The sequence below is a fragment of the Salvelinus sp. IW2-2015 genome, linkage group LG28 (assembly GCF_002910315.2).
Source record: "Salvelinus sp. IW2-2015 linkage group LG28, ASM291031v2, whole genome shotgun sequence".
Classification (NCBI taxonomy): domain Eukaryota; kingdom Metazoa; phylum Chordata; class Actinopteri; order Salmoniformes; family Salmonidae; genus Salvelinus; species Salvelinus sp. IW2-2015.
The window spans coordinates 22,788,918-22,813,727 of NC_036868.1; the positions used below are offsets into that span (position 1 = coordinate 22,788,918).

The 24,810-nt window shown below is 46.5% G+C and overlaps 1 protein-coding gene and 1 long non-coding RNA gene across 2 annotated transcripts in view; one reads left to right on the forward strand and one right to left on the reverse strand.

The window, feature by feature from the left end:
• The first annotated feature begins 408 nt into the window (after positions 1 to 408).
• Positions 409 to 24,810, forward strand: part of LOC139023237 (uncharacterized) — a 28,795-nt gene continuing 4,393 nt past the window's right edge. Inside the window, exon 1 of the long non-coding RNA XR_011474384.1 lies at positions 409 to 490. This is a non-coding gene — a long non-coding RNA (uncharacterized lncRNA). The remainder of the gene's footprint in view (positions 491 to 24,810) is intronic.
• Positions 15,287 to 19,843, reverse strand: LOC111954629 (zinc finger protein 770-like). The gene is made up of 2 exons (XM_023974497.2): positions 19,696 to 19,843; positions 15,287 to 19,207 (listed from the first exon to the last, which is right to left on the reverse strand). The coding sequence occupies exon 2, from the start codon at positions 19,072 to 19,074 to the stop codon at positions 15,844 to 15,846; it is 3,231 nt and encodes a 1,076-aa protein (XP_023830265.1). The 5' UTR covers positions 19,075 to 19,207; positions 19,696 to 19,843; the 3' UTR covers positions 15,287 to 15,843.

Sequence of the window (24,810 nt, forward strand, 5' to 3'; positions counted from 1 at the left end):
GTGTGTGTGTGTGTGCGTGCGTGCGTGCGTGCGTGCGTGCGAAAGAGAGAGAGTGAGATGGGGGCATGTTTTTAAACTCAGGAAAAATTCACACATAATTTCCTCAAACTGTACACGTTAAGCAATACCGTATTACAATATTATCAATCACACTATGATTTGATAGATATTTAGAGTAATAGAGTAATTATGTAGATATTTATAATGGATATGTAGCCCTAGATATCTCCAATCCTATAATAAAATGGAGCATGCATAAAATAAACAAGTAATTACCATTTATTTATATTGGGGATAATGTGTGTGTGTGACAGAGAGCGAGAGAGAGAGAGAAAGAGAGAGAGAGAGTGTGTGCATGTTGTTTTATTTTTCCTTGTCAGCCACCCATCTCTGCTTTGTCAGTCTTGACAGGCATGCACTTCTGGGTGAGGCTGTCAGGGGCAGTGGTGGAGAGCATGGCAGATCTGAAAGAGAGATGCACAAAGTCACAGTAAGTAGACAGCTCAACAACATGTTTGTGTGTGCACGTCTGTTGGTGTGAGTGAGTGCTTGTGTATGTAATATAATTCTGAATTGCCTCTATCCATCTGGGAATCCTTAAAAGTTCCTTCTCTCACAGGTCAGTGTAGCAGGAACTGGTGCCGCCGGTACATGAAATACCACAGCAGAGGAGCTGTCAAATCGGTCAACAGCTGCTCTTGATCATTGTCATGAAGCCACATTCGCCCCACTCCCGTTAGAAGTTAAGTATGAGAAAGTGTAGGCTATATACAAATAATGACGCTCAAATTGAAAGATCATTCACCTAAATAATGAGGGTTTCTATCATTATAATCAAGGTGTAGATTACATCTCACATTCCAGTGTTTCAACTTTTAAACAAGGCTGCATGGGATTTCCGTTAATGCGACTCCGTGCAGCTAATGGCAATGTCCGCTTAAGGTATAATGCCAGGAGCCGCATGTGAACAGCTCTAACACAGACCCACCTCTGACACCGCCAAAACAACCGTTATGCAGACGTCGACTAAAGCAGACCTGATTGAATAGAGCCTCAAAGGAGGGAGAGTATACATGTGTGTGATAATTACCTGTATCACCTGTCGTGGTCAGTGTAGCAGGTGCAGGAGGCAGACGACAGCAGCTGTGAGGGCTGTGGTTGAGTTGATAGGGGTATCAGATCTACAGGAGAGAGGCACAATTTAAGTGATTGAGTGAGTGTGTGTGTGTGTTTGTGTATATACGCTTGTGTGATAATTACCTGGACCACATCACACTGCTTCAGGTCCACAAGCCTCTGGAAGTTCCAGCGTGCCACTTCAGGCCTGGAACAGCTCGGTGGTGGCACGGTTACCTGTTACCCGCCGTGCCTGGTTGATAGATATGAAAGATAGACACAATATTATTTTAATGACAAAGCCTTGACTACTCACTAACCTAAATTGTGTGTGTGTGTGTGTGTCGTTGTGTGGTGTGGTGTGTTGTTGTGTTGTGTGTGTGTGTGTGTCTGTGTGGTGTTGTGTGTGTGTGTGTGTGTGTGTGTGTGTGTGTGTGTGTGTGTGTGTGTGTGTGTGTGTGTGTGTGTGTGTTGTGTGTGTGTTGTGTGTGTGTGTGTGTGTGTGTGTGTGTGTATGGGGCATCCACGCAGACTTCATTTTTCCAGTTGCTCATTGTATTTGCACTTGCAATCTGTAGTGTGTGTGCGTGTCTCTGTGTTATTGTGACTCAGAAGTTGTCAACCTTGTAGTAGGACATTCATGATTAGCTTTGGTAACAATTATCATCAACAGCGTACAGTAAAAACGATATAAAAAATTCAGATCTGGATTGACAGGTAGGTTTAATCATGCGAAGTTACAAAACCTCTGGAGTTAGTCTACACTCACGTTGAATAAAGGATGCAGGACCTGACCTAGGACCATGCCTCAGGAATACCTGGCCAGATCAACCCCTGTCCCCAGTCCACCTGGTCGTGCTGCTGATCCAGTCTCTGCAGTTACGGAACCCTGACCTCACTGGCGTGCTACCTTGCCCGGACCTGCTGTTTTACCCCCCCCCCCCCCCCCCCCCTCTCTCTCTCTACCGGACCTGCTGTTTTACCCTCTCTCTCTCTACCGGACCTGCTGTATCAACCTCTAAATGCTTGGCTAGGAAAATCAACAGGTGTTTACTCCTGAGGTGCTGAAGTATTGCACACTCTATAACCACTGTAATTATTATTTGACCCTGCTGGTCATCTATGATCATTTAAACATCTTGAAGAATGATCTAGCCGAAATGGCTGTACTCTTTTATAATTTCCACCAGCACAGCCAGAAGAGGACTGGCCACCCCTTGGAGCCTGGCTCCTCTTTAGGTTTCTTCCTAGGTTTCTGCCTTTCTAGGGAGTTTTTCCTAGCCACTGTGCTTCTATATCTGCATTGTTTGCTTTTTGGTGTTTTAGTCTGGGTATCTTTAATGTAAAGTTAATTGTATTGATTGATTGCCTGTATATGCTTCTATTCATGTCAGTAACTCTAAATCTAAATATGACCTTGGAAGGAATAGGAAATTGTACCTTAAGCCAACACTTTTTCCTGGTCTTTCCTGCTGGGGAAACAGGGAGCTTCAGGTTTGGAGCGGGACACAAACCCAGACACTTATAAGAAATCCTGCTATGCCCTCCGACGAACCATCACGTCGAGCCAGAAGTGTACAGCGGTTGCAAGTTTGAATCCAGCGATAGTGTCACGCCCTGATCTGTTTCACCTGTCCTTGTGCTTGTCTCCACCCCTCTCCAGGTATCGCCCATCTTCACAATTATCCCCTGTGTATTTATACCTGTGTTTTCTGTCTGTCTGTTGCTAATTCGTCTTGTTTGTTCAAGCCTACCAGCGTTTTGTCTCAGCTCCTGGTTTTCCCTAGTCTCTCTTTTTCTCGTCCTCCTGGTTTTTGACCTTTGCCTGTCCTGACCCTGTACCCGCCTGCCTGACCACTGCCTGTCTCTGACCCTGAGCCTGCCTGCCATCCTGTACCTTGGCCTCTGCTCTAGATTATCGACCCCTGCCTGCTGTGACCTGTCGTTTGCCTCCCCCTGTGGTTACAATAAACATTGATCCTTCACACAGTCTGCACTTGGGTCTTACATTGATTCCTGATAGATAGAAAGTTTATTTTTTATTTTTGTCTTAAATCTATCCAAACCTTAACCCTTACCATAACCATTTGGAGTTAATGCCTAACATTAAGAAATTGGAGTTATGGCCTGAACTTAACCTTAAACACTTCGAAATTTGACATTTGAGAAACATGGATTCATGTCTAATTCTGACGTGAGACTGTGAGAGCTGGTAGCAAAATTCATGCCCATGCAGGGCTATACTCTGTGGGCTCAGACAAAGTGCATTGCTCAGCAAGTCTGAAACGACATTGGAGTATAAACAGCGCCGATGATGTCAAAACCTCTGTGGGTGGCTGAATCTTAAAGGTTTATCCCTTTTTTGTTAACCCGCGAAGAAGCAATGTGAAGCTTAGTGCTCACGGCCCTCTCTGTAATCTCAGCACATTAAATATGCAGACAGAAGAACCATGCCTCCGTGACAATTATGCTGAGAGGAACTTTTAAATAGTCTCTGCTGTGTGTATGTGTCTCTGTATGCATGCACGTGTGTGTCAGAGAGGCACTTTAAAGAACTAGTGTGAATCAGTCATTTTAAAGAGGGGGTTAGAGTTACTAAGTGTGTGCATGCAGTGTCAGGTAAAACTGTAGAAGTGGCACTTTAAACTAAGCTATAGTTTGACTGCACAGCAGAGCACGAGCAAATGGCTGTTTCAAAATGATAGTTATCAATATAGTGATACCCGAGCCCTGCCCGTACCCTAGTTATTGATTCAAACCCGATTCATAATGTCGGGGCCCTTTGGGCTCGGGTTGGGTAGCAGAGCTCTGCCACAGAGCGCTTGCCAGCCTATCGCGATGCTGTCAGAGTGATACATTTTCCCAGCTCATAATAAATACATAAGTCCCACAGTCCCATCTGCCTGAAGTTATTTTAGAACCGTCTTGCAGCTTCATGCAGCGCTGCTAGACTAATGGCTGACAGGAACAGGATGGGAGAACCTGAGAGATGGTTGGTTGGTACTCCTCCCTCCCTCCTCTGTCAGACATGAACTGGTGACTGTGTAAACATGGAGGACTTTAAAAGGCTTTTAGGGCACTGAGGTGTCAGACATACAGCCAAATGGAGGGATGCATGAGATGGGATGTACTGTTTGTCATCAATACAACAGTAGACCGACTGTACATGGTCTGTATGTGAAAGAGATGCACAAACTCAATCTAGAACTACGTAGCTATACTGAGTGCACAAAACATTAGGAACACCATCCTACTATTGAGTTGCACCCCGTTTCGACCTGAACAGCCTCAATTCATCGGGGCATAGACTCTACAAGGTATCGAAAGCGTTCCACAGGGATGCTGGTCCATGTTGGCTCCAATATTTCCCACAGTTGTGTAATTGGATGGATGTCCTTTGGGTGGTGGACCTTTCTTGATACACATGGGGAAGCGGTTGAATTTGAAAAACCCAGCAGCGTTGCAGTTCTTGACACACTCAAACCGGTGCGCCTGGCACCTACTACCATACCCTTTTCAAATGCACTTAGAATATTTTTTGTCTTTGCCATTCACCCTCTGAATGGCACACATACCTAATCCATTTCTCAAAAATGATTATTTAATCCGTTCCCTCCACTGATTTTTATTTTATTTTTTATTTCACCTTTATTTAACCAGGTAGGCTAGTTGAGAACAAGTTCTCATTTGCAACTGCGACCTGGCCAGATAGCATATGAGCAGTGTGAACAGACAACACAGAGTTCACATGGAGTAAACAATAACAAGTCATAACATGGTAGAAAAAAAAGAGAATCTATATACAATGTGTGCAAAAGGCATGAGGTAGGCAATAAATCGAATAATTACAATTTGGCAGATTAACACTGGAGTGATAAATCATCAGATGATCATGTGCAAGAAGAGATACTGGTGTGCAAAAGAGCAGAAAAGTAAATAAATATAAGCAGTATGGGGGGTGAGGTAGGTAATTGGGTGGGTAGTTTACAGATGGACTATGTCAGCTGCAGCGATCGGTAGTGCTCGGATAGCAGATTTTTAAAGTGTTGGAGGGAGATAAAAGTCTCCAACTTCAGAGATTTTTGCAATTCGTTCAGTCGCAGGCAGCAGAGAACTGGAAGGAAAGGCGTCCAAATGAGGTTTTGGCTTTAGGGATGATCAGTGAGAATCACCTGCTGGAGCGCGTGTGCGGGTGGGTGTAGCCATCGTGACCAGTGAACTGAGATAAGGCGGCACTTTACCTAGCATAGCCTTGTAGATGACTGGAGCCAGTGGGTCTGAGACGAACATGTAGCGAGGGCCAGCCGACTAGGGCATACAGGTCGCAGTGGTGGGTCGTATAAGGTGCTTTAGTAACAAAACGAATGCACTGTGATAAACTGCATCCAGTTTGCTGAGTAGAGTATTGGAAGCTATTTTGTAGATGACATCGCCGAAGTCGAGGATCGGTAGGATAGTCAGTTTTACTAGGGTAAGTTTGGCGGCGTGAGTGAAGGGGCTTTGTTGCGGAATAGAAAGCCGATTCTTGATTTGATTTTGGATTGGAGATGTTTGATATGAGTCTGGAAGGAGAGTTTGCAGTCTAGCCAGACACCTAGGTATTATAGATGTACATATTCAGGTCGGAACCGTCCAGGGTGGTGATGCTAGTCGGGCGTGCGGGTGCAGGCAGCGAACGGTTGAAAAGCATGCATTTGGTTTTACTAGCGTTTAGAGCAGTTGGGGCCACGGAAGGAGTGTGTATGGCATTGAAGCTCGTTTGGAGGTTAGATGCACAGTGTCCCCCCCCCCACCCCCCCCCCACCCCCCCCCCCCCCCCCCCCCCCCCCCCCCACCCCCCCCTCCCCCCCCCCCCCCCCACCCCCACCCCCCACCCCCCCCCCCCCCCCCCCCCACCCCCGCTCCCCCCCAACCCTCCCCCCCCCCCCCAAACCCACCCCACCGCCCCCCCCACCACCTCCCTCCCCGCCCCCCCCCCCCCCTCCACCCACCCCTGCCCGGACCACCAGCCGCCTAACTCTCCCCCCAACGGGACTCCCTCTCCCCCCTTTCTTCTCCGCTACTACCCCCACCCCATTGACTCCGTCTCCGCTCTCTCGCCCGGCGCCGCCATTCCCCTGACTCCCACCCCTCTACCGCAACCCCCACCCCCCCCCCCCCACGCACCCCCCCCACCCCCCCCCCTCCCCCCCCCCCCCACGACCACATTCCTACCTACACCTCCCCCGAACCACCCTTGTCCGGCTGAGCCGGTCTATCCCCCGCGCCCCCTTCTCCTTCTGAACTGGCTGCCCTTCCCCCTCCTCACCTCACACCGAGTTCAATGCCCCACCTACCCCAACACACTCCTCCGGCCGGCTTCCAACCGCTCTTTCCAACCCGCCCCCATCCACGCTCCACCCACAATGCCACCTCCCGCCCTCTCTCAACCGGTCTCCGCCCCCCTCGGCTGGCCCACCCGCCCCCGCCCCGACCCTCGCCATCACCCCCACCCCCCCCCTCGGCACCCGCCCGCTTCCCGACCCCTTTACGCCCTCTGTGCGACTCTACCTGAAGTCACCCTAGGTGCTGGCCAGCACCTCGCAACCCCCTCCTTCCCAGCACCTACCACCACCACCCCCCCCCCGTCCCCCCCCTCCCCCCCCCCCCCCCCACCCCTCCCCCCTCCCTCCCATCCCTCCCCCCCCCCCCCCCCCCCCCCCCCCTCATTCCCCTTCCTCCCCCCCCCCCCCCCCCTCACCCCACCCCCCCTACCACCCCCCCCCCCCCCCCCCCCCCCACCCCCCCCCCCCCCACACCCCCCCCCCCCCCCCCCCCCCCCCCCCCCCCCCACCCCCCCCCCCCCTCACCCCCCCCCCCCCCCCCCCCCCTCCCACATCTCTCCCACCACTCCCCTCACAATATTCCACACAACTGCACCTTTCACTCCCGGCCACGCTCCCCTCACCCACGACACACCTCCTTCACCACCACCTGCACCCCCGCCCCCCTCGGACCGCACCTCCCACTCACCACACCACCCTCCCCACTCAGGCAACCCAGGGACTCGGACGTCTTTACCCGGCCGCCATCGTCTTTCTTTATCACGGACCTACATCAGAACCCCATACGCGCGTATGCCCCTAGCCCTCGCCTCCCCGCATCCGGGCCTGTCAGCACCACCATGGCCCCCTCCAGGCACTCCTACCAGCCTCGCTAAGCGTCAAGCCTGCGTACTCCTGTTCCTGGAATGGCTACCACCCCCCCCCGCCCCACCACGCCGTCCAGCAGCGCTCCCTCTCTCATGAATCACCCCACCCTAGCCCAAAACTCCCCATCTCCGGCAGCCCTTTCCCTTCAGTTCCCTTGCTGCCTGCTGCGCAACAGGCACAATTCGCCCCCAAATCTCTGCAGCTCCTCGCGACTTCCTCCCTCAACCTCTCTCACAATTAAACTTGCTATCCGAGCACCCAACCGACGTCGCCCACCAGCTGTCCCCCACCCTAGCCCCATCCTCTACCCCTACCCCCACCCCAATTACCTACCCCTCACCTCACCCCCCCATACCCCTCCCAGCCCCCTCCTTTCACTTCTACCTCCCCTAATCCCTTCTGCCCCCTAGCCACTCCTCCTTCCCGCACACCGTCTTTCCATGCACATGATCATCCTGACTGCCATCTCCTATCACTCCCCGCTTGCCTCATCTGCTAAACCCTTCCTCAAATTACTCCCTGACTTCCCCTTCCGCGCACCTATATCTCTTTGCACCACACCTCTGACTCCCCCACCTCACCCTCACGCCCCCTCTCTCCTCCTTCTTCTTCCCTCACACCTGCCTCTCATCTCCGCCTCCCCCTTTTTATTCGTCCTTTCTAACTCATCCGTGTACATCTGTGTTGCTCCCGTAGCTCCCCTCCCCCAGCCCCCCACCTGGCTTCCACCCCCTTTGCCCACGCCCCCCCCCCCCCCGTCGCCAGCTCTGCACCTCGCAGCCCACCCCTTCGCTTCCCCAATTGCCTACCTCGCCCTTTACACTTACCAGGTTGCACTTTAAAAACAAAACTCCACACTCTGGGCAGCGGAAGGATCTCAAATATCCCTCCCTTCCTGACGAAACTCGGATTCGGTCACCGCTGTGCCCATCTCCAGCGGTGCAATTGGGAAAGACAAAAATACCTCTCCCTACCGTGCGCACTTCCCCTCGAAACACGAGTATCGTCCCCATACGGCCCCAGGCAGCCCCGGTACTCCTCACGTGCTGTCAAGCAACTGAACACTCGCTGCGCCTTTCTCACACCACCTTCCCGTCTCCCATGCTCCCACCCACGACAGGCCTCCCCACCACCAAAGGCACCCCCCCTCAATCTACACAACCCGTGGAACTCTGGGCCAACATCGGCACCCACGCACCTTGCCGAGCTCCCTCCCGCATACCCCTTTAGAGCTACCCACCCGATGACCATGCAGCCCGCCCGTTCAGCGGCGAAAGGGGCCCGCCCACACCCCACCTCCCATCCAGCCCCCATCAACCCGCGCCCCCCCCCCCGCCCCGTCGCCCCTACCCTCAACTCCGTCCTTCCTCCCCGCCCTCCACCCTCCACCCTATACGCACCGCCCCTACACCTCCTCCCTACCGACCCACCTACCTCGCACTTTGCCGCAAAACTCCTACCTCTACCACACCCCCCCCCCCTCCCCCCGACCCCACTCAGTGTCTCCCTCGCTTCCGTACCCTCTCGACCCTCGCAAACAGTCCCCCTCCCCCCCTCCATCACCCCTGCCCCCCACCCCCCCCCCCCCCCTCCCCTCCTCTCCGCTGTACCTTCTCCGGACCACCCCCCCCACCCTCCAGTGCCCCCCCCTTACCAACACAAGGACAGTGGACGGAAGTTATATAAAGTCCTATGAATGGTGATGCGCTGCGTAGTAGGGGGGTGAGTATCAGGGAAATCGCCCGCAGAAGAGCAAACATCATTGATGATACAGAGTACAGTCAGGCGTCGACGAATTGAACCATCGTAGTGAGCAACCCATGAGAGAGACTGCAGAGGAGGTACAAACATGCCCTCTCCTTAGACACATTGACACCTCCTGTTCGAAAGTAGTTGGTGAACCAGGGCCAAGGCAGTCATTAGAAAACCGAGGCTACTGAATCTGCCGATAAGATTATTGGTGATTGACAGAGTCGAAGCCTTGGCCAGGTCGATGAAGACTGCACAGTATGTTCTTTTATCGATGGCCGGTTATGATATCGTTTAGTACTTGAGCGTGGTGAGGTGCACCCGTGACCGGCTCGTCGAAACCGGATTGCACAGCGGAGAAGGTACGGTGGGATTCGTAGATGGTCAGTGATCTGTTTGTTGACTTGGCTTTCAACCTTAGATAGGCAGGGCAGGATGGAATATAGGTCGGTAACAGTTTGGGTCCGAGGTGTCTCTCCCTTTTGAAGAGGGGATGACCGCGGCAGCTTTTCAATCCTTGGGGATTCTAGATATGATACGAAGAGAAGAGGTTGAACAGGCGGTAAAATAGGGGTGCGACAATGTGGGCGATCAGTATTAGTCAAATAGGGGGTCCAGTTGTCAAGCCCAGCTGATTTGTTATGGGTCCAGGTTTCCAGCTCTTTTCAGAACATCTGCTATTGGATTTGGGTAAAGGAGAAAGCTGGGAGAAGCAGATGGAGAGTAGCCGGGGGCGCGGGCGTGTTGCCAAGGTTGGAGTCGCCAGGAGGAAGGCATGGCCAGCCATCTTGAGAAATGCTTGTTGAAGTCTTTCGATTATCACGGATTTATCGGTGGTGACCGTGTTACTAGCCTCAGTGCAGTGGGCAGCTGGGAGGGGTGCTCTTGTTCTCCATGGACTTTACAGTATCCCGAATTTTTGGAGTTAGAGCTACAGGATGCAAATTTTTGCTTGAAAAGTTGGCCTTTGCTTTCCTGACTGACTGCGTGTATTGGTTCCTGACTTCCCTGAACAGTTGCATATCGCGGGGTCTTCGATGCTATTGCAGTTCGCCACAGGATGTTTTTTGTGCTGGTCGAGCGGCAGTCAGTGTCTGGAGTGAACCAAGGCATATCTGTTCTTGTTCTGCATTTTTTGAACGAGAGCATGCTTGTCTAATATGGTAGGAAGTAACATTTAAAGAATGACCAGCATCTCTCAACTGACGGGAATGAGGTCAATATCCTTCCAGGGTACCCGGGCCAGGTCGATTAGAAAGGCTTGCTCGGCAGAAGTGTTTTAGGGAGCGTTTGACAGTGATGAGGGTGGTGTTGACCGCGGACCGTGCGGATACAGCAATGAGGCAGTGATCGCTGAATCTTGATTGAGACAGCAGAGGTGTATTTGGAGGCAGGTTGGTCAGGATAATGTCTATTAGGGTGCCCATGTTTACGGATTATAGGGTTGTACTGGTGGGTTCTTGATGATTTGTGTGAGATTGGGGCATCAAGCTTGGATTGTAGGACTGCCGGGGTGTTAAGCATATCCAGTTTAGGTCACTAACAGAAACTCTCTGAGCTAGATGGGGAGGCGATCAATTCACAGATGGTGTCCAGGGCACTATGCTGAGGAGCTGAGGGGGGTCGGTAGCAGGCGGCAACAGTGAGAGACTTATTTCTGGAGAGATGTAATTCTTTAAATTAGAGTTCGAACTTTGTTTGAGGCCATAGACCTGAAATACTGACAGAACTTTTCAGGCTATCTCTCAGTTAGAAATTGCAACATGGACTTCTCCCCCTTTGGCAGTCTACTTATCTTAGACGGAGGTTTTATACGTTTGGGTAACAGGACACTTCAGAACTTTCTCTAGGGTGGCCTCTTATCTAAGCGCGGATTCTCCCGGACGCACGGGCAGAGACAACATCATGTACAGGTTGGGAGAGGATCGTGCTTTAAGGCGGATGAGGTATTACTTGATAACTTCGAGAGGGTAGGAGGTTTGTATGTTGTGGACCATGAAACTGAGGGCAGTTTTTCGATCATAGAAGTTTCAACAATTTATGACGTGTTTCGTGGGACATGACAGTTAGGACTGGGTTGCCCGGTTTCTCAATAACCGCGGGTGAGAACGAGAAGGAGCTAGTAGGACTGTATGCAGCAGTGGGCTAAGGTTCTCTTAAGACATGGGGTCCGTTATAACGAGAAGTATGGGAGCGTGTATTAAGATTCAGCCACCAAGCATAGAGGTTTTATGGAAGATTGAAGAACAGGCTCTGTATGGTTTTGGTAGAATAAGTATTCTGGAGGCATGTTATCAGATGCAGTATCAGATGTGGCGATAGAACTTTGTGTGGCGTGGCGAGTCAAAAGCGATTTTAGGCAATTGCTGCCAGACGGCCACTGAGTGATGATGGGTCAACTGAGAGGTGGGTGCCATTTCTGGAATGCTGAGAGTCTCATATGGGGTGCAGTGATCAGCTTTTTCACAGTCTAGTCAGGTTGGTCGTTGAGGCGGATGTGTTTCGAGGCCTATGATAGGAGGTATCTAGAGTAGGGGAGAGAGTTGATGTTAAGGTTGAGAAGTTATCAAGGGCTCCATTATGACACAATTTTCTTATTGTTAGGCAATAACTCAAATGGGGTTAATCGCGAAGGGACAATTAGATGAATGTATTTAGTAGCTTGGATATAAAGTCAATAGAAAGGCTAAATATGATAGAACTCACTCTTTGAGTAGAGACATCTTATCAAGGAATTAGTGCTAAAGTAACAAAGTAAGTTGTGGAACTGTAGTGAGAAGGTGTATTGATTTTGGAGATAGGATTGCTACAGCAGGGGAAGAGCACAACGGTACAGGTAGACTAGCAAGCAGGGGGTCCATAATATCATAAAGAGTGAGCAGCTAGGCAATACGTATCAAAGCAGATGGCCAGAGCTCACGGATACAGGAGACGCTAAGGATGAGCTGAGGAAGGCTAGAGACGGGGCTAAGGAGGTCAGGACTTAGGACTAACGAGCATCAGAATCTAAGACCGTTAGAATGCAGGACGAGAAAAGCGAGACTTGGGAAACGCAACAGGCTGAGGAACAGAAACACTGATGAGATACACAAGGTATGAAACATAAACGACACTCAAGGAACGTGAATATTGCCAGAAGACAGACAGTAGAAATAATAAACTCGGTCATAGTCAAAGACATGCTTACAGCAGTGGTGTAATATGTGCAGATGATTCGAGGAGTCGGTATTACCTGAGAGGAGGCGAGGTGGACGACGATTGCACAGAGTGACAGGAGATAGAGAGAGGAGACTCAGTGCCGTAGAGGATAAGTACGATAGGATTACACGAGTCGCTTATACAGTAGTGTGTCGGAGGCGACTGGTTCTGCTCGTGCATCGAAGCTGAGAGTGTTTGCGGAGTGAGGAGGTCATGATGAGGATTTTCTGTATATAAGTGTCTGGGTTTGATGTTCAACCGGATGGCGAAAGAGAGGTTGTGAATTGTAGAATTGGTGTTTGCTAACTGGTGCTAGCTTCGTGGCAGTGGCGTAGCTGCGCTAGCTGCAAGCTAGCTGTGAGGATCAGAAGTAGTGGCTCAGGGATTACGGCAGGAATCCGGCGTTGTTGTCGAGAGACAGTCCGATGCTGGTAAATTGGTGAGTAATATCCAGGCTAATAACAGGGCTGGTGTCTGTGCGGAAGGTAAAAGCTACTAGCAGCGGCAAAAAAAAAAATGGCTAAAAATGGCTAAATTAGCTTGTAGCTGATTTAGACCAGTTGTGATGGATTGGCAGGGCTCTGTGTCGGCAAAAAAAGGTCCAGTCCAATTGGCAAAAGAGGTATTGTAGCCCAAGAATTCGCTGGTAGACCTCTTCGGCTAGCCGGCAGATGGGCCTAGCTCGAGGCTAGCTCAAGGCTAACTGGTGCTTGCTTCGGGACAGAGGTGTTAGCCAGTAGTAGCCACTCGGTTGCAGCTAGCTAGCTGTGATGATACGGTGTAATTGTCCAGAGCTTGCGTCAGGAATCCGGTGATGTGGTAGAGAAAAAGCAGTCGCTATATGCTCTGGGTTGATATCGCGCTTGCAGACTGGCAGGTATTGGCCCGGTATTGAAGCTGGCTGTGTCCGAGTTGAGGGTGAAGACCGCAGCAGTGGCTAACTGACTACTAGCTAGTAGCTAGTTATCTGGCTAGCTTCTGATTGGGGTTACGGTTCTAAAGTATAAAAAATAGCAGGTCCGTACCACATTGGGTGAGGCGGAATGTAGGAATGTATATTCAGTTCCTAGATGGAAAGTGAAATTAAAATATATACGAAATGTATACGAAAAATACGAAGACTATTTACACGGGACAAGACAACACACGTCCGACTGCTACGCCATCTTGGATTCAATTGAAGTCAATTGAACAAGTGACATTAACAAGGGATCATAGCTTTCACTTGGATTTACCTGGTCAGTCTGTCACGGAAAGAGGGATACCTAGTTAGTTTTAGACACACTGAAATGTGTCTTCCGCATTTAACCCAACCCCTCTGAATCAGAGAGGTTCGGGGAGCTGCCTTAATCGACGTCTATGTCTTTGGCACCCAGGGAACAGTGGGTTAATTGCCTTGCTCAGAAAGACAGATTTTGACCTTATCAGCTCGGAGATTCGATCCAGCAACCTTCTGGTTACTGGCCCAACACTCTAACCACTAGGCTACCTGCTGACCTAAGAGCACATGCTCTTAATGTTTTGTACAGTCAGTGTAAATCTATCCTTACTGCTCTCCACTTAGTAAACCCTTTCTCTCCATAAAGATCCACCGTGAACAGTCTCTTGACCGTCCATCTACTCTTGATGATTAGCATAATGAATAAAATTTAAAAAATGTATAGCTTTTTTGTTGTTGTTGATTTACAGCGCTTTTAGGTTCTTTATGTAATGAATAGCACTGTAAAAGTGATATAAATCACGATTATCTATCCAATCCTAACAGGTCTCTCCATAGGGTTGATGCTCTCGGTCTACTATAAGGCTATCTAATCCAAGAGGGGCTATTACTGCTAGGATTAGATCCCATGTCGCCATACACCAGAGGCATGTCAGAGATTATTCCACAGCGCTGTAATCACAACATGACCTCTAAAACGAGGTTCTGAGGACTCTGATGACATTCTGAGTAGTAGGAAGATGCATTTAATGTACAACTGTGTGTTTCAGAAACAAAAAAACAATTGTGTGAGGGTAAAGTCCATGGTTCAGCGTAGCATCCTCTGTGTTTTTTTGCCGTTGGTCAATTGCGCCTATATTGAGGTATTTTGAGATATTTTGATGTGGACAGGGACCTCCAAAAATATCTGACCTCCATTACTTTAATTGGAATTTTACTTTCGGGTGCCTCAGTAAAGACCAAAATGTTTCATTTAGGGAGATTTTTATTTAGATACCCATAATGACCTACATTAACCCCTCTCCCAATCCCTTCCCACATCCCCATAGCGTGATGGCAGGGAGTGCAAACAACTCACCCACAAGCAATATGGATGTATCTACACCAATGAACTGCTCCAACAAGCTTGGACAAAACTGCTATTATTCATTAGCATATACAGTAGAACTGCATACAATATAATACTGTATATACTTCACATAACATAAAATCTTGTGAAATTCTTAAAGAAACCGCTTGAATCTTGAATGGTTTTAAGAGAAAAATAATCCCTTTAATCCATACTCCACAAATCCCTAACAGGTCAAAAAGCGTTTTTATCTTGTCACAACATGGACACCCAGTTAAAGGTAACCTTTACATCAGGTTTAAAGACAGTTCAAAACCTTCCAATGAGTACACATTTATAAATAAGTAAGATGTTTAATCGACAACGTCAAACAGAAAATGGCATTCTAACTGATAATCCTACAAGTGATCAAAAAACAGCAATAATTCACGTTAAAACCTAACTCAGTATTTCATGTACCATGTTGAAACTAGTTTATTTCACACTGACACGTCTCCACATTACAAGTTAATCAGACGCTTCTCCTCCTCAAAGTGCATCTCAACTAACCAAAACAGAGACATGATGCCATCTTGTGTGAAGAAGTGGTACTGCGAAACCATAATGAAATGACCCGCTGAGTAAGTGTTATCAGATGGCATCGATCCTGTCATCTGAGAATAAACAATGCCTAGCCTCAGTGCCAAATTAAATATTTTCCAGCTATAACCAAATAGCAACATAATGATATGGCCAGCCAGAGTATTGCATTGAAGACATTTTTATTAGTGTATACTTCACGTGTGTGAAACAGAAGAACTGACTGCTGTTGTACTTACATATTAATAAGTTATTTACAAATACAGTGCCTTCAGAAAGTATTCACACCCCTTGACTTTTTCCCACATTTAGTTGTGTTACGGCCTGACTCACACGGGTTCAGAAAAAAATTATATATTTAATCAATGTTGAATTCAGGCTGTATCAACAAAGTTTGTAATAAGCCAAGGGTTATGAATACTTTCTGAAGCCACTGTGAATACCAGTATGCGATACGATAGGCAGATTGTTAGCATCAACTAATACACCACACATAATTACATTAGTACAAACTCAGTAAACCATATAACGCCATCTATAATAGAAGGCACAAAAAGAAACATAAAAAATATTGACTTTTTCATCAGGATGGACATATTCTGCAATCCAAAAAGCTGATGTTGGAGAGTAGAGGAGCATGTCAAACAAGTAGTCAAAGTAACATATGAGTGTGTGGAGATCTGTTATTAGTCCTTAAACAGTAGATGACGGTCCCAAGTCTTTTACCTGTGGATTTGCAGGTGTGTCTTCAAATGGCCCGCCTGGGTGAAAGCCTTTCCACACACTGTACACTGAAATGGCCTCTGGCCTGTGTGGATAACATAGTGTCTTTTCAATTTCGAGGGAGCCTCGAAGCTTTTGAAGCAGATGGCGCACTGATACGAGCTCGCCTGTCTCTCTTTCTCTAAATGTCTCGGAGAACACCTGTGATGATTCAGTTTCCTCTTGGTGGTAAAACACTGACTACAGCCTGCGCAGACGTGAAGGTCGTTGGGAGGTTCTGACTTATATGGAACATTAAACTCTGACCTAAGGCCACCCTCTAACCCGTCCTCCTCTTTAGCACCATATTGTGAATTAGGTCTATCCTCCAGATAAGGAACGTGTTGGTTAGTTTCTTGGTGATATGGATAAGGGCTTAATAACCAGTTAGGAAGCTGGGGGTGGTTTTGCTGCCCATAATATTCATGCGAGGGAAACTTTTCCACATGTTTCTCCTCAGCAATATTCCAGTTATTCTCGGACTTCATGCTTTTCACGTCTTCTGGCTGTTCAGGGGTTGGGGTTGGTTCATGCTTTCTGTTGATTTCTGTTGATTGGTTTGCGCTTTCTGTTAAACTGAAGTGATTGTATGATTCACCACCATGACCATTTTGTCTGTAATTACTATTTAGTTCGTAATTTCCAAAACTTTGACTTGGGCCTGGTTCATCTTGATGAAGACCTGCTGCAAAGATGTGTCCCTCTGAAACAGTCCCATCCTCTAGGGGAATATTGTCCAGTTGAGCCAAGTTGATGTTCCTCTGTTGTTCATCCCCATGCAGTGTGGCCTTATTATAGTGGACCTTCGCGTGAGACTGTAGATGGCAGAGTTGTCTGAAGGACTTACTACAGACGGTACATCTGAAAGGCTTGATGCCCATGTGGACTAATAGATGTCGGGAGAGTTTAGAAGGATAGTCAAACTTCTTCAGACAGGCCATGCACTGGTACACCCCTGATTTCCTAGGTGCAACAGAAAGCAGTGTTTGGCTGTCGACGTCGTTTGTTGGGGGGCAGTTGAACTGAGCTAGAGGGACAGCAGAGAGATCACTGCCACTCAATAAAGTATTTTCACTTCTATTACGGAAGACTACGTCCTTTCTATTTGAACATGGGGTCCTTTTCAGTCTTGATAAAGACTTGGTCTGCCTGTCTTCATTATGACTAAAAGAGGGTTTAGCCTCTTTCCCTTGTTCATGAACAGACTGGTGCACCTTCAGATGAGCTTTTTGTCTAAACGTTTTCGGACAAGTGGTGCACTGATAGGACCTTTGTCCTGTGTGAACCAGGGAATGCCGCTGTAGCTTGGATGGAGCGTCAAAGCGCTTTGAACAAACCGGGCAACAATAGCGCCCTCTGCCATGGATTGCGGGTTTCTTTTGTAAGATGCAACTCCTTAGTTTAGATTTGCCTATTAGTGAATGGTGTGTCGGTGTGCTGTCAAATACATCACTGGTCTTCTTGTAGTCTGTCTTATGTTCTTGTCTGAGAGATACTGGCTCTGCTGAAGACTTCCTGTCTGTGTCAGTGTCCAATCCAGGTAGCAGCTTCTCACTGGGGTTCCATGCAGGTTGTTGAGCACCATAGTTGGAGAGACTGTCAGTGGAGCAATGACTGAAGGTAGGTCTGACAGGTAAAACATCCTGGCTGAGGAAACAATCAACTTCATTGAGGCCTCTGCTGGCTTCCCGAGGTTGAGAAACTTGGTCTAAATGTTCACTTTGATTTCTCTTCACTGCAGAAACAGGCTTGTTCTTTAATATAATATCCCCTGGTTGGTCGGGGGTATCTTCTACTCTTTTCGAAACATTGTCACTTTTTATGTAGTGGGCCTTCATGTGAGTCTGTAGATGGCAGAGCTGTCTGAAGGACTTACTACAGACGGTGCATCCGAAAGGCTTAATGCCCATGTGGACCAATAGATGTCGGGAGAGTTTGGAGGGATAGTCAAACTTCTTCAGGCATATCATGCACTGATTTTCCCTTACCTTACGTGTGCTTGTATGTGTGTGGTCTGTGCGATTAGACACAGGCGACTTGTTTCTGTTGTCTGAGGAGCGAGTGAGATCAATGTGATCTTGTGATGCATGTTTTGCACCGTCATGCAATATTTCTGATAAGTTGCATAAACCTTCAACTACATCTAGTTGTCTCTTACCATTCAGCTCTATGTTGTACGTTATAGAACTTTCAGAGTTTAGGAAATATACTTTGGAAGCACAATTAGTTTGAGGGGGAAGGTAGGCCTTACTTAATTTATTTAACTTACGAGGGTGCACAGCAGTCTCTGAAACGTTATGAGTTTGTTGGTGGACTATCAAATGTCTCTTCTGTTTAAATCTCCTTCCACACATGTTACATGGATAGTTCCTTGGCCAGGTTTTTGACCGCTGGGGTTGGGAAATAGATTTGAGACTTTGCCGTGGTAGTGAGTTCCGCGACTTGGTGACCCCAGGGTGAATGCTGTAGTGTACCTTTAGATGGGCCAGCTGCCTAAAAACACGCCGGCATAGGTAGCACTGAAATGGTTTCTGGCCTGTGTGAATCAGGCAGTGCCTCTTTAATTTGGACGGGGCGCTGAAGCACTTAAAGCACTCAGGGCATTTATGAGAGTTTGAATTCTCAATTATTTTTGTTTGTTTGGCCACTGTTTCATCTCTGGAGGATCTATCCTCATGCAGTGTCTGTTTCTCAGGTTCACTCCAGTCATCGTGGTTCGTCATTGGCTCGTCTTTTGTGTGCTGCTTCTCAAACCTCTCGACCGCGGAGTGTAGGGGATTGAGTTCAGCGGTGCAGTGAGAGGAACAGAGAGATTTCTCCTCAACTCTGTCGACAGGTGCAGTTGGACTGATGCCCACCTCCAATGTGCCCTCTGCACCAAATGTGTCCAAGGAGCCTGTCTGCAAACATGCATTTGAGTTATTTATCTTTATAGGAGGGGCATTTTCATATCCACTTGGATGCAAGCTAGACTTTACATTGCTCTTCCGTTCAATATGTTTTGGATAAAGGTGTGTGTTAATATGGAGTTTCAGGTGTGCTAGTTGCCTAAATGCCTTTTCACAGAGGTGACACACAAATGGTCTTTGTCCTGTATGCGAAAGGATGTGTCTCTGTAGTTTGGATGGAGCAGGAAAGCATTTCAAGCATGTGACACACTGATAATTCTTGCTTTGTGGCGTCTTCTCCATAAGGCCTCCTGTGTTCCATGGTGCCTGGCTAGCATTGTGTCCACTAACAATATAGTATTATTTCCACTCTTAGGATGTCATCATTCTAGTTCCTCTGTGGCACAGCCCAGCTGCCAATATGGGAGGACAACATCTGTAGTGAACAAATCATTTAGTCATTTACAAATATTGTAAAATATTATAGTATTTGTAAACTAAATTGCCAACACGGGCTACCTTATATGCAATAAATTATATCGAACAGAATACAATTTTAAACTTTCGCTAGCCATGTGAGACGAGATTCCCTAAAAACATCCCACTTCGATACAGCTACGACCGGAAGTGACTTTTAGTTGCAGGTTAGGAGAACATTTTAGCTAACACAAGCCTTTTCCTAACGTTAACCTAAGTCTCCTAACCTGCCACGTTAATTATCCTAACCTGCTGAGTAAATTATACTAACCTGCTACGGAAAAGTAATTTCCGGTCGTAGCTGTACTCCCTCTAGTCAGAACCTGCTCTTAGTGAATCCCAACATGGGAGGTTGGCTGCTTTTGAAACAGCTAACGTTAGCTAAGCTAGCTACTAAAACATGTATGAAACACAATTCATTGATTCGACTCATTTCTGCCAACTCACCATATGGCAACCTTTATAAATTGCTAAATCACGTCTCACGAACTAATAATTAAGTAATAAATACCATTATTATTTTTACTAAACAAAGAATTAGCTTGCTATATGAGCTAACACTTCCACCTTCCCCAAAACAAGCCTTTAACTACCGTCCATGATTAGTGCACGGGCGGAAACGTCTTCGCCATTATTTGTTCCTGGTCGTTTTAGCTACTGCAGAATGCAATTCTTTGAACATTTAAATGTGATCAGATTATCTGATTAATCCGATTGTATGCAATAATTGTGGTAGGCTATGGGTTCGATTTGATGGTAGACATTTTTATTTTACAAATGACAAAAGTAACACAATATTTTATTCGATGAAATTAACAACTATTTCATATAATATAATAAAATATAATCGAATACAATATAAACAAAAGAAAAACAACCTAACAGGAAGGCTTTAAACACTCTCGATCACATCTCTCATAAAGGACAGTTTTAACTCAGAAAGACAGATAGCGGCTGTCCCGAAGTCGAGTTTTTTCTGTTGAGGTGTAACGGATGTGAAATGGCTAGCTAGTTAGCGGGTACGCGCTACTAGCATTTCAATCAGTTACGTCACTTGCTCTGAGACTTAAGCAGGGTTTCCCCTTGCTCTGCAAGGGCCGCGGCTTTTGTGGAGCGATGGGTAACGACGCTTCGTGGGTGTCAGTTGTTGATGTGTGCAGAGGGTCCCTGGTTCGCGCCCGAGGTCGGGGCGAGGGGACGTACTAAAGTTATACTGTTACAGAGGCAGCACAATAAAATATTCAGTAGCCTAATCTGATTTACTCCTGAAAATTCACAGTGACAATGGGTCAGAGCTGCCAACTCTCACGCATTGGCCGTGAGACACACACATTTCACCCTCTTCTCACGCTCTCACTGCACACCTCTTATATTTAATTCATTGAAAAGTACTGCTTTTATTTTTCTAATTAGTCCATTGTATAGTCAGCGCGTAACATTTTCAACTGTGCTCCAAATCGTTTTGAAATTTCGCCCGCAATTTAACTTCACGAGCAGAATCTCTATCGGTGTCCTGTTTTGCGACAGCCAGGGTTGCCAGGTCAAGAGCATTTCCATTGACCACTCAAAACCCGCACAAAAGGCATACTAATTAGGCAATAAACAAAAAAAACGTAACACAAATTATACAATATACCCTTTTTCCGTAACTTTATCAAGCCAATTAAGAAGGAATATCGTAGTAACTTGCAATGACGTTAGAAGCTAAATTCGGTTTTCCTCAAATTAATTATTACTGCGAGCTAGGACATGACATAATAAAGGAATTTCAATATGTCGCAAGAGCAAAGACAATTTGCCCTTATTAAACTCGCCAGGTCCTTTTCCATCAATGGATGTTGATTTAACTCGTTTGACTACTATGATTGAGCAATAAGGCACACGGGTGTATGGTAATTGGCCAATACACCACAGCAAAGGGGTGTTTTTATTCTTGAGGTAATGCAGAGTGCTTGGATATAGCCGTTAGCAGTGGTATATTGGCCATATACCACAAACTCCAGGGTGCTAATATTGCTATTATGCTATTATTGCTATCATAAGCTGGTTACCAACATATACTGAGCGCAACATGTAAATTGTTGGTCCCGTGTATGGACAGGGCTCGGGTATCACTAAATTGATCACAAAAATGTTGAAGCTGAATCATTTGCTCATGCTCTGCTGTGCAGTACTGTCATACAGTATCAGACTAAGATCATAAAATTGTGTCAGAAGTGCTTCAACCTCTTCAAATACACTGAAAGATCCCAGAAATTGTCCATGTGCAGAAAAAGCTTATTTCTCTCAAACTTTGTGTACAAATGTATTTACATCCCTGTTAGTGAGCATTAATCCATATCCACCTGACAGATGTGGCATATCAAGAAGCTGATTAAACAGTATGATCATTACACAGGTGCACCTTGTGCTGAAGACAATGAAAGGCCACTCTAAAATGTGCAGTTTTGTCACACAACACAATGCCGCAGATAACTCAAGTTTTGAAGGAGTGTGCAATTTCTCTACCATAAGCGGCCTCCAACGTCGTTTTGGAGAATTTTGCAGTACGTCCAACCGGCCTCTCATCCGCAGACCACATGTAACCACGCCAGCCCAAGAACTTCGGATCGGGCTTCTTCACCTGCAGGATCGTCTGAGACCAGCCACCCGGACAGCTAATGAAACTGAGGAATATTTCTGTTTGTAGTAAAGCCCTTTTGTGGGGAAAAACTAATTCTGATTTGTTGGGCCTGGCTCCCGAGTGGGTGGGCCTATGCCCTCCCAGACCCACCCATGGCTGCGCCCCTGCCCAGTCATGTGAAATCCATATATTAGGGCCTAATGAATTCATTTAAATTGACTGATTTCCTTATATGAACTGTAACTCAGTAAAATCGTTGAAATTGTTGCATGTTGTGTTTATATTTTTGTTCAGTATAATTACCACAGTAAAAAATATATTTTTTGTCATACTCATGGTATATGGTCTGATATACCAAGGCTTTCAGCCAATCAGCATTCAGGGTTTAAACCAGGTTAATAATTGTAAATAAATCAATTTTGCGCATGTGCATAACAATAGATAAATCCGACAAGAGAGTTTGAGTGATGAAAGTTGGACAGAGGATCTCGAAATCTCTGAGCAAGAAACACATGGACGAACTTAAAAAAAACAAATGTTAGGCTGTTTTCTGGCAATTGTGCCAGATGTTAAGACTACAAACCGTTAAAAATGGCCCATATGCGTGATTGACTTATCATTTCAACAGGTACAGACTAAAATCTGGGTTTATGATTGTAATTCAATTTTGCCATGTTTTTATTTAGATAAAGGCAGGTAGTTTATAGCCCCTGATAGGCCTACATCTCATTTCAGATAGTCTACAGTAGCCTAGACAAGATGTAAGCAAGATGTAAACTGAACGATATAGCAAGTTGCTTAGTTGAAATTTACAGACTAATGTATTCAACATGAATAGCGAGGCGATTTTGAGGTAAGTGCTTGTGTTTCCCAATAGCCTGCTGGAATAGGCTACTAAGGATGGGGTCATAATTTCAATCACTGAATTAAAGATCAATCATATGTATATTAACTGAATATGCTTGTCAAAAGCCAGTGTTTATTTAAACACGACTTCGTCTCGGGCCTAACAACACCCATGCCAATATATCCTCCAAACACCGGCTTCTCGGGAATTATCACTTAAATATATAAATATATAGCCTAATCTGACTACTTTTACCGTCAATCTAATGCGTTCTAATAACTGATAGGCAATTGCGATAGAGCTTTGATAACTTCCACTTTAACTTCTTATGGCTGCAGGGGCAGTATTGAGTAGCTTGGATGAAAGTAAACTGCCTGCTCCTCAGTCCCAGTTGCTAATATATGCATATTATTATTAATATTGGATAGAAAACACTTTGAAGTTTATAAAACTGTTTGAATGATGTCTGTGAGTATAACAGAACTCATATGGCAGGCAAAAACCTGAGGAAAAATTCCAATCAGGAAGTGGGAAATCTGAGGTTGGTCGATTTTCAGCTCATCGCCTATCGAATACACAGTGGGATATGGGTCAGTTTGCACATCCTACGGCTTCCACTAGATGTCAACAGTCTGTAGAACCTTTTCTGATGCTTCTACTGTGAAGTGGTGCCGAAGGAGACAGGAATGAGTCAGGTCTGCCATGAGCTGACCATGCTCTGACCATGCGCGTTCACATGAGAGGGAGCTCTGTTCCATCGCACATCTTAAGTCAATGGAATTCTCCGGTTGGAACGTTATTGAAGATATATGTTAAAAACATCCTAAAGATTGACTCAATACATCGTTTGACATGTTTCTACTGACTGTTATGGAACTTTTTGACTTTTCGTCTGCTTTTAGTGAACGCGCTTCCTGACTTTGGATTTGTTTACCAAACACACTAACAAAAATAGCTATTTGGACATAAATGATGGACATTACCGAACAAAACTAACATTTCGTGTAGAAGTGGGAGTCCTGGGAGTGCATTCCGACAAAGATCAGCAAAGGTAAGTGAAGATTTATAATGCTATTTATGAGTTTTGTTGAATGCACAATTTGGCGGGTAACTGTATGGCTTCCTTTTGTGGCTGAACGCTGTTCTCAGATTATTGAATATTGTGCTTTTGCCGTAAAGCTTTTTGAAATCTGACACAGCGGTTGCATTAAGAACAAGTGTATCTTTAATTCTATGTAAAACATGTATCTTTCATCAAAGTTTATGATGAGTATTTATGTTATTTGACGTGGCTCTCTGAAATTTCTCTGGATATTCCACAAGTTGCCATGACGTGCGCATGTGCTGCATGCGCTCCTCTTGCTCACGTGACTCAGACAATAGCTGTAGCGCTTTCTCAAAACACACCCCTCCGGCCCTCCCCACCTCTCACTCACTCAGGTAACAGCCGACCTCACTGCCTTACAGACAACAGCACGTCACAGTGAAATATATATAATTAAGAGACATTCTACAGTGGCCGCGGTGTAAATTAGAAATAGCCCAAAACCCCATAACCAATACATTTTCACCCGCGATATCATTTTCAAACTAGCCACATTTTTGTGAAATTACGGACATGGCAACCCTGGCCATAGCACTGTGAACCACGGCACATTGAAGCATATAATTGGTCTAAATATGAACAGGATCAAGGGGATTGGATGCATGTTTTAATGAAACGCCACTCAAGAGTGGAGCTGAATGGACAGAGAACAATCTAAACTGAATTTATAAACTGTTAAAAGAGCGGCACGGGAAGGCAGTTTTATGTATAATTTTTGCAACAAAACAGAGCTGCCAACTCTCACGCATTGGCCGTGAGACACGCATTTGACCCTCTTCTCACGCTCTCATGGCACACTTCTTATATAACATTTCAATTTAAGGGGCTTTATTGTCATGGGAAACATATGTTTACAATGCCAAAGCAAGTGGAATAGATAACTATCTCATCCTGGAATATACAAGGTCTGAGGACATCTGCCTTTAGCCTAAAGAGCAGGAACCCAGACTTCATCAAAGAAATTGGAAATTCAGACATTCTCATCCT

What these genes read in the sequence shown, in the direction of transcription:
- LOC111954629 (XM_023974497.2), bottom strand. Translation starts at nt 19,074, where the DNA reads ATGGAGAAGACGCCACAAAGCAAGAATTATCAGTGTGTCACATGCTTG.